Source organism: Perognathus longimembris, chromosome 11, assembly GCF_023159225.1.
Source record: "Perognathus longimembris pacificus isolate PPM17 chromosome 11, ASM2315922v1, whole genome shotgun sequence".
NCBI lineage: Eukaryota > Metazoa > Chordata > Mammalia > Rodentia > Heteromyidae > Perognathus > Perognathus longimembris.
The window spans coordinates 60,671,933-60,681,489 of NC_063171.1; the positions used below are offsets into that span (position 1 = coordinate 60,671,933).

General features: G+C 59.6%; 2 protein-coding genes across 2 annotated transcripts in view; one reads left to right on the plus strand and one right to left on the minus strand.

Annotated features, from left to right (window-relative positions):
* The window catches only part of Lmod1 (leiomodin 1), a 45,430-nt gene extending 36,556 nt beyond the window's left edge, over positions 1-8,874 (plus strand). The window contains exon 4 of the transcript XR_007212564.1: positions 8,863-8,874. The gene's annotated coding sequence lies outside the window, so the exon portion shown is untranslated. The remainder of the gene's footprint in view (positions 1-8,862) is intronic.
* On the minus strand, positions 5,057-8,199 carry Shisa4 (shisa family member 4). The gene is made up of 5 exons (XM_048357262.1): positions 8,106-8,199; positions 7,628-7,799; positions 6,649-6,782; positions 5,766-5,933; positions 5,057-5,565 (listed from the first exon to the last, which is right to left on the minus strand). The coding sequence occupies exons 1-5, from the start codon at positions 8,176-8,178 to the stop codon at positions 5,519-5,521; spliced, it is 594 nt and encodes a 197-aa protein (XP_048213219.1). The 5' UTR covers positions 8,179-8,199; the 3' UTR covers positions 5,057-5,518.
* Positions 8,875-9,557: the final 683 nt, after the last annotated feature.

Consider the following 9,557-nt stretch of genomic DNA (forward strand, 5'->3'; position numbering starts at 1 on the left):
CTAGTGGTGGGGCCCTGGGTTCGATTCCCCAGCATCACATATATAGCAAAGGCCAGAAGTGGCACTGTGGCTCAAGTTGGCAGAGTGCTAGCCTGGAACAAAAAGAAGCCAGGGACAGTGCTCAGGCCCTGAGTTCAAGCCCCAGGACTGGCAGAAAAAAAAATTAAAAAAATACTGAAATATGTTTTGGCCAGGTAACAGTGGTTTATGCATGTAATCCTAGTTACTCACAAGGCTGAGATCTGAGGATCAGGGTTCGAAGCCAACCAAGGCAGGAAAGACCATGAGACGCTTATCTCCAATTAACCACCCCAAACCCAAAAAGCTGCAAGTAGAGCTGTGGCTCAATTAGCCTAAAAAGTTCTTGGATAGCATCCAGGCACTGAGTTCAAGCCCAGGACCTGCACACAAAAAAGGAAAAGGCATATTTTGTGCTGGGAGTGCCTATGGAAGGACCTGGGTTCTATCCCTGGCACCAAAAAACCCAAAAAGTCTCTTTCCAACTTAATTGATTTGAATGGCCTAGTAATTGATTTGAATGGCCTAGTACCTCTGGGCACTGTAAAACTTCCGCCTTCGGTCTGGATCACTTGCAGTTTTTCCTGTCCCACCCTCTGCCTCCCTGTGCCTCAGTAGCTGGGCCTAACTGTTCCAGCACCTGGGAACAAAGCAAGAGAGCTAAGTCTGGCCCAGACTGGTGCTGAGGCAAGAGCTGTGACTCCATTTCCCCCCCACCCTTGCCTGTCACAAGCAATGGCTGGCCCAGGGACGGGGCGCTCGGCCCTGCTGACTCCCAGCCCTTGCCTGGTAGGAACTGGCCCCTCCACTGCTTCTCGCCTGAGAGCTGCATGCTTTAAACTGCTTCCGCAGTGGTGGCTACGACAATCCTCACCCGTTTACAGATAACATTTGGACTGGAGAGGATCATTGACAGTCCAGGCTCACACAGCTAATAAAAGGCTGTAGCTGCTGGGTGCTGGAGGCTCACGCCTATAATCCTAGCTACTCAGGAGGTGGAGATTGGATCAAAGCCAGCCGGGACAGGAAAGTCCATGGGACTCTTACCTCCAATTAACTACCAGAAAACCAGAAGTGGGGGGTGGGGGGGGGGCTGGGAATATGGCCTAGTGGCAAGAGTGCTTGCCTCGTATACATGAAGCCCTGGGTTCAATTCCTCGGCACCACGTATGCAGAAAACGGCTGGAAGTGGTGCCATGGCTAAAGTGGTAGAGTGCTAGCCTTGAGCAAAAAGAAGCCAGGGACGGTGCTCAGGCCTTGAGTCCAAGCCCCAGGACTGGCAAAATGAATAAATAAGTAAAATAATAAATAAATAAATAAATATATAGATAGATAGATAGATAGATAGAAGTTTAAAAAAAGAAAGAAAGAAAACCAGAAGTGGCGCTGTGGCTCAGGTGGCAGAGTGTTAGCCTTGAGCAAAAAGAAGCCAGGGACAGTGCTCAGGCCCTGAGTCCAGTCCCCAGGACAGGCAAAAATAAATAAATAAATAGAAGTTTAAAAAAAAAAACAAACCAAAGAAAAGAAAAGAAAGAAAGAAAACCAGAAGTGGCGCTGTGGCTCAAGTGGTAGAGCACTAGCCTTGAACAAAAAGCGCTCAGTGCCCAGACCCTGAGTTCAAGCCCTAAGATGGACCAAAAAAAAAAAAAAAAAAAAAGTTGCAGCTGCTTCTGGTAACAGATTCCCCTATAGCTCTCTCCCCATGCATTCACTGGCCACTGGGCATTAAGACCCAGTGCAGGCCCTGTTGGTGCCTTCGCATTTACAGATGGGTTGTCTACAGCCTTAGGACTCTATCAAACTTAAACCGTGATCTAGCCCAGTGTTGGTAGCTCACACTTGTAATCCCAGCTATTCAGGAGACTGAGATCTGGGGGGGGGGGGGGGGGGGGTTAAAGCCAACCAGGGAAGGAAAAGACTCATCTTTAATTAACCACCAAAAAGCTGGAAGTAAAGCTGTGGCTCAAGCGGTGGAGTGGCAGCCTTGGCGGGAGGGGGGGAGGGGAGGGGGGGAGAGGCTCAGGGACAGACACACACATGGACACACAGACACACACACACAGACAGACACACACACAGTGATCCAGCCACGCCCCGGCCATCCTGCAAAGGCGTCCTGGTCCCCCTGGTGCGGGAGCGCAGAGGCGGGCCGATCGCTCCATGCTCTCCCGCGGTGGCTCCGAAGCCGTGCCCGCGGACCCGGGGGCAGGAAGTCAGGGTGGCGTGGGGGAGTGGGGGGGGGTGGGACAAAGCCAGGCCGACGGGGTGCAGCCCGGATGGAGCTGCCACAGTGCCCCGTCGGCCCCACTTTCCCTTTCTGAAACCCAGGAGGGAGGGCGGGGAGGGACCGACCTGGTGGTTTACAGGGGGGAGCGTGAAGTTCAGAGAGCAACTGACCTGTCCAGGCTGATGGATCTGGACCGAAACCCAGGTCTCCTGACTACGCGTGCACCCTACTGAACCTTCGGCCTCTCCCTCCATACCTCCCTACCTCCTCCAGCCCCCAGCCCCGCAGGAGATGCCTGGGCTACAGACGCTAGCTGTGGGCTACGGGCACTGGTTGTGGGCTGTGGGCTGTGGGCACTGCCTGGGCTACGGGCACTGGCTATGGGCTGAGATGCTGGGACAGTTCACTGTTGCAGGAACTTGACATGCAGGCGAGCGATCCGAGAGGCTCCGGGCTACAAGCCCTCTTTCAAACAGTAAGATCTGGCTGGCCATTGGTGACGCGCACCTAGAATCCTTGCTACTCAGGAGGCTGAGTGAGATCTGAGGACTAGGGTTTAAAGCCAGCAGGGCAGAAAAGTCCATGAGGCTCTTAGGTCTCATTAGCCAGTCAAAAGCCAGACATAGATGTGTGGCTCAAGTTGGTAGAGCACCGGCCTTGAGTGAAAACGCCAAGAAGAGCGAGAGATCCTGAGTTCAAGCTCTCCAACTGGCAGCAAGATGTGGACAAGGAGTACACACCCAAGGGCTTCGGGAAAACTAGACCCACCGGCTCCCAGCTCCACGCTGCCCTCCTGTGGAGGTGCTCCCTCCTCGGTCAGCCTGGAAGTGGGCTGCCTGGTGCCTTGTCCTTCTGCCCATTTTCCTGAGCACCTTCTTCTAACAGTGAAGAACTCACTCCTTCCTCTCTTCCTCCCACCTTCCCTCCGGGCCCTGCTGTCTTCTTTCCATGTCCCAAGTATTTTTTTTCCCTCCCCTCCTGACTCTCTTGCTACCTCCCAGCGAATCCCCCTTTTTTTGTTAACCTTGGCCAACAGCCTCAGTGTTTTCCCCCCCTAGCTTTACCCCCTGGCACCCTGGTAGACAGACACTCTACCATGCCCTCGTGCCCAAACCCTTGTCATCTACCTGAGCGGGTCCATGTTTTATCTTGCTCTGTGTGTGTGTGTGTGTGTGTGTGTGTGTGTGTGTACGTATGTACACGTTGGCAGTGCTAGGGACCAGACCCAAGACCTCAGCTTCACACTAGACAAGAGCTCTGTAGGGCCATGTCTTTGTGAAGTCAGCCCAACCAGGAAAGTCTACGAGACTGTTATCTCCAGGTAACTACCAGAAAACCGGAAGTGGCCCTGTGGCTCAGAGTTCCTGTCATTTCTTAGGGAACTTCATAGACTTCATCCTGCACCCAGTTTCAGGACAGATGAGGCTGAACTCCAGGCCTCCAGAGGCCTGGTCGCCCCTCCAGAAGCATGGCACCAGCTCCCAGACCTTGTCCCGATTAGCAGCTGCAGCCCAGATCTGTCCCCATTAGCTGTCCCTCCCAGTCTGGGTGAGGTCCAGGGGAAAACTCCCCCTGAACAGTGGAGGAAGGGGGAAGCTGGTAATCTGGACACCCAAGGAAACCTGTGGTCCTGGCTCCAAAGTGCTGGTGTGGAGCTCTTGCCTTCCAGGTGGGTGGGTGGGTGCTAGGAGGCCTGGGGAGGGGGGCAGCATGGTTAACACATTGGCCCTACCCAGCACCCAGCTGCCTGCAAGAACCCAGAGCAAGCACAGAGCGGGAGAGCAGAGCCCAAGCTGTGCTGGCTGGAGTGGCATCACCCACAGGGGGTGAGGGGGGGTTGGGGGGGCAGCTCTGGGGATAGGAGGAGGACCTGGGGAAAGAAAGGGATATTGGATGGCCATTGTTTTATCAAACTGAGCCCATACTTAGCTCATTTAACCTAAACAACCGTCAAGCGGGCCGGGGGTACGTTGAGCTCAGTGCTTGACTTTGCGTCCTGGGTCTGATCCTCGGAACGGCAAAAAGCAAAAACTACAAAATTTCTTCCCTGGATCTGACACTAGTCCTGAGAGTACAGGCCCGTGGACTGTGTCCCCAACAAGTGCAGCAAGGCCCGTGGCCACACAGGCCTGCTGCGGCTACTAGATTGACTTTTGTTTGTTTTTTAATGTGCTGGTACTCCAGGCTGAACTCAAGGCCTAAGCTTTTGGCTTTTTTTTTGTTTTTTCCCCCTTCAAGGCTGAGCCACACCTCCATTTCCAGCTTTCTACTGGTTAAGTGGAGACGAGAGTCTTCTAATTTGTCTGCTGGAGCTGGCTCTTACTGCCTAGCTCAGTGCGGGGCTCTGGCACAATGTCTTTAGGGTCCCCTGATGAACCAACAGATGACAGAGCACCTAGGCCCCTGTCTCTTGGACGGCTGTGTCCTCCAGTCAGCCCCGAGTCCCAGGACCTCTGCTGAGGAAGGAAAGATAGGACTTGTTGTTCACTGACATCATAGCTGGTGCTCCTGACCGCAGTGAGGTTCCATCCGTGCTCCGTCCACAAGGACACAGGCGTGAAGGTCTTCAGAGGCATGCTCGAGGTCCGAAGGAGGGGACCCAAATTGAGACGGGAGTGCACTAGGACTGGGAGGTGTCTGTGGACAGTGGGCGGGGCCTAAATCTGGCGAGCTCTGGAAACCAGCCAAGGCCCTGGGCCGGGGGTGGGGCTGTCGGGGGAGCTGAGCTCCCGCAGGCCCCACCCTTCCCCGCGTTGGGATAGGGGCTGGCACGAGTCTGGTGCTACTGGAAGGCATGGATGGACTCAGTGATGTCACCAACACGTTACGTCTTTACAGCTTTAATCCGGCAGGCCGGAGCCCTTGCCGGTGGGCAGCCAGAGGGGAGGGTCACTGCCAGCTGATGATGGAGCCCCCCCCATTGCCCCCACCCCACCCAAGGCAGGCAAACCGCAGGGGTCCTGACTTTCTGATTGAGATCTTTGGGAGCAAAGGGACTTTTGGGTTTTTTTTGGAAAGCCAGGGCTGTCATCGTCCTCTCTGGCTCCCTAATAAAAACAGCCCCGCGACCCCAAGCTCCCCCCAGGTGCGATGTTAGTAGTCTAGCTCCAGCTCAGCTCCCATTCCTCTTCTCTGGGGTAATACCCTCAGCCTTGGTCTGGGGCCCAGTGACTCAGACACCCCTGCTCACCCCCCAGGCTGGGTGCAGGAACAAGGTGGAGCCTCCCCCAAAGCTGGCATCACTGGAGGAATCGTAGAGCCACAGGGGATTCTTCAGGCTCCGGGATAAGAGGGCTGAGGTGGCATGTAGGGGGGAGGAGCTGAAAGCCAAAGAGACAGGCTGGGGGTCAGGGGACCCACGTGGAAGGAGGCAAGCCCCTCATGGCCCCAGAATGTGCAGGATCGTAGGAAGAGCTGGCCTGGGGGCTTCTAGGGGGAGGGCAGGAAAAGACAGGCGACCAGGGTCCCGCAGTGAGGGTGGGGGCCAAGCAGGAGTGAGGGGCCCGGGTTGCTCACTTACCTGCAGGGTTGTAGATTGGGGGCCCAGTGGGGTAGAGTGGGTACTGGGGAGCAGGACCACTAGGTGGGTACATGAAGCCAGGCTGTGGTGGAGCAGGGCCAGCTTTGGGGTCCGGGGGATACGGGTATACAGGCTGCATGGGGATACCCGTCATTGGAATCTCCTGGCCTGGGCGAGGGACAAAGATGAACATTCAGAGCCCTCCTTGCCACAGAAAACGCTGCCTGCCCAGGAAACCAAGGTAGGCGCCCTGGCAGCCCTCCGCGGGCTCCTTGCTGGCCACCTGTGGCCTTTGCCTCTCAAACACTGCTTGGCAGAGTTGTCAGAGCCGGTTGGCTGGTCAGTCTGGGCCTAGCAAGCTTGCCTCCCTCAGGACTCCTGAAGCAATCGTGCAGCCCGGGGAGTGCCCCTCCCGGGCAGGGAGTACGAGGGGCTGGGATGCGGTCACCCCGGCCAGCTGCCACCAAGGGAGCGCGCCAGCCCTTCCATTCCACACGGATCTCCTTCCTCCCTCTATGGTGTTGATGACCCCCATGCTCATCTGGTTCTAGCACCTGTGCAATCGCATGTAACACGCACACACACAATCCTCACATGCACGGGCGCACACCTAGTGATGGTCAGGACTACAGGCCACACCCCATGCACGTAGCCACCTGCATGCATGCGACTCGCGCACGCTGGCACCACGGACAGACTGCCCCAGGTGTGGACACGCTTGCACACACAGGGCTCAATATTTACAGGCATACAAGAATAATCCTGGGCTTACACACTGGCGAGTGCACGCGTGTGGACTCACACACTACCATGCTTGACCTCTCTACTTGTCCACTCGAGGGCTCAGCCCCGCTTGGGCTCATCGTGTTCAGTGCCTGCTCACCTTCAAATGGGCTCTGGAGCTGCTGGCGCCGCCGGTACAGGTAGCAACAGGAACACAGGAAGCAGCAGATGGTGGTGGCAACTACAGCCACAAAGAGGATCACGGCGGAGGCGATGCCTGCTATGGTCTTGGGACTTTGGACAAAAGAACAGGTCCTCTCACTTTCCCACACTCACGGTGCCCGCAGCAACTCTCGGCCAGCAGGGGGCGGCCGAGTGCTAAGATTTGGGATTCCTTGTGGGAGTCTGCCCAGTCCCAGCAGAGCAGTTGGGACCTCCACTTCCCAGAAGGCTCTACTGCCCCGCCAGCTAGTGTAGGGCATGCTGGGATTTGTAGTAGTGTGTTCCCCCCCGCTACTGTTTTTACACTTACAACTTGATTAATTAGGTTAACAACACGTTAGCCCTAAAGGAGCCTTAGAAGCAATCATCCTTTACTCCGGACACTGTCCTTTTCATTCTTTTATATACTAGCAACCTCCTTTGCAAAAGAAGTCCGAAACCCACTCATTTAGGGTTAGGGATGGGGTTCAGCGGTACAGCCTTTATTTATCGAGCATGGGAGGGGCTCTGGGTAGGATGATGAGGATGAAGAGGATGGTGGTGGTGATGGTGCCAATCCAGTTATTTTGACAACCCCCCTTCTCTTGGGAAGAGAAAGCCATGCATGGTTCCGTGACAAGTGTCCTCCCCGGATCCCACACCCAGACCAAGGGAGCGAACCCCCCTAATCTCCTGCCTTCCTTCTTCCCCCTGCTGCTTTCCACGTGAGAGAGCGGACGGGGTAAACAGCCAGCCCACCGCGCGCCCGGCCTTGTGGACCAAGGAGACAGCCCGGGCCAGCCTCCCACCACCACCTCCCACCCCGCCACCCCCGGTTCTGCCATCAGGCTTGGGGCTGGGGACCCCCGTGGGCTAGGAACGCGTGCCCAGATGGGCACGGAGAGAGAGGGGCGGAGGGCGGGGAGGCGGGCGCCCACCTGAAGGCCAGGCAGTGCTTCTGCTGCCGCTCGGTGATGAGCAAGGTCAGGTCCCTGCAGCAGTACCGCTGGTAGCAGGTCCCGCAGCAGAAGGTGAAGAACTCGCAGTCAAAGCCCGGATGCCAGGAGCCATTCCGGTCCAGGTACCACAGGCAGTCCTCGCCGGCCAGGGCTGCGGGCAGGGCGGAGGGGGGGGGGGACGGCGCGGGGCCGGGTCAGCCCGCGCTGCCCTCCCGCCCGTCACCCCAGCGTCTCAGCCCCAAAGCCCCGGGAGCCCTCGCCCGAGCGGGACCCGCGCCCGCCCGGGAGCCGCCTCCCTCGGCCCAGCCCCGGGCGCTCTTCGCTGTGGATGGCCGCGGGCCACGCGGCGCCGGGCAGCTGGGGACGCGAGGGGCTGCGGGCGGGGGGGGGCCGGCCCCTCCCTCCCTCCCTCCCCGCCCGGGGCCGCGCCCCGCGCCCCGCGCCCCGCACCCCTTACCCAGGGGGGCCCCCAGCGCCAGGAGGGCGATCGCAGCCCACGGCGCGGCCCCGCGGAGCCCCGAGGGCGGCATGGCGGGGTCGGGCGCGGCCCGGGCCGGGGTGGGGGGAGCGGGCACCACGGGCGGGCACCACGGGCGGGCACCACGGGCGGGCGGGCAGGCGCGGCGGCGGGGGCCCAGCCCGCGGCCAGGCTGCGGCTCCTCTGCCGCCTCCTCGGGGCGGGGACTTCGCGCCGCCCCGCCCAGGACCCGCCCTCGGCGACGCCCACCCGCCCTCGGCGCCCCTCGCCCCGCCGGGCGCTGCCCGCCCGCTCCCCCCCGGCCTCCCCGCGCCCCGCCGGGCCCCGTGCTCCGCGCCGCCACTCCGGGCCCGGCAGGCTGCTGGGCACCGCGGCCGGGAGGCCTGGCCGCCGTAGCCCCGGGGCCGCCCCTTCGCCGGGGCCCGGTCCTTCTCCGGGGTCGCCGAAGCCCCCGCCCTGGGGCCCCCTCCGGACGCCCAGCGCGTGGGCCGACCCTGGAGGGGCAGGGCCGGGCCGGCCTGGGGCGTCCTGGGGCGGGGAAGGGAGGGCGCCGAGACCCGGAGCCACCCCGCCCCCTCCGGGAACACAGGCGCCCATTGAGAGGCCGCTCAGAGCCGCTTTGTCCCCCAGCGGTGGCCACGGGCCTGGGCCCTGGCAGCTGCGCTGGCTCCCTGAACCCGGCCCTTCCCCCGCCCGCCCCCAGCCCGCGGCCGGCTCCACGCGTGGCCCGGCCAAGCCCCGCCACGGGGGTCCGTCCCGTCCAACACTCCCCAGTAAGACCCGTTTGTTTAGGAGGCTAACCATGAGGCAGCAGTCTCGGTTGATGGATGGGGGTCGGGGAGGGGGGCGCTCCGAGCCCCCACCACGCCTGGGTGCGGGGACCAGGAACAGCAACGACCACCTTCGTGTGCCAGGCCAGTTCCAAGCCACTTTTAACACCCACCGGGACACCAGCCTCGTGGCCATCCTTCCACTCCATTAGCTAAACCAGATGGGTAGGCATCATCCCCAGAAACCAGGACTCAGAAAAGCTAGGAGGCATTCTCCAAGAAGTATAGCCGGGGGACAGCACGGATCCCTACTCCCAACAGAAGAGAGCTTTTCTGGTGCTCTGGGGTGAGGGAACCCAGGCAGGGCAGGGCCGGGCCGGGCCGGGCAGGCCCAGTAAAGCTGCACCCGACCCCCACCTCCTGAGGCCTCGGGCCTGTAATCCTAGCTCTGCTCAGGAGCTGAGAGCTGAACATCGACGTTTACATAAGCCAGCCTGGGTAGGGAAGTCCATGACACTTTCATCTCCAATTACACACACACACACACACACACACACACACACACACACACACAGCTGAAAGCAGAGGTGTGGCTCAAGAGGTAGAGCACCAGCCTTGAGTGAAAATGCTAATACCCTGAGTTCAAGCCCCAATACGCATG

Excerpts from the sequence above, each read along its gene's own strand:
- Shisa4 (XM_048357262.1), bottom strand. The coding sequence starts at position 8,178 with ATGCCGCCCTCGGGGCTCCGCGGGGCCGCGCCGTGGGCTGCGATCGCC. Across the intron at positions 6,783-7,627 it reads AAGCACTGCCTGGCCTTCAG|TCCCAAGACCATAGCAGGCA; the intron begins GTGGGCGCCCGC and ends TTTTGTCCAAAG. Across the intron at positions 5,934-6,648 it reads GCTCCAGAGCCCATTTGAAG|GCCAGGAGATTCCAATGACG; the intron begins GTGAGCAGGCAC and ends TCCCTCGCCCAG.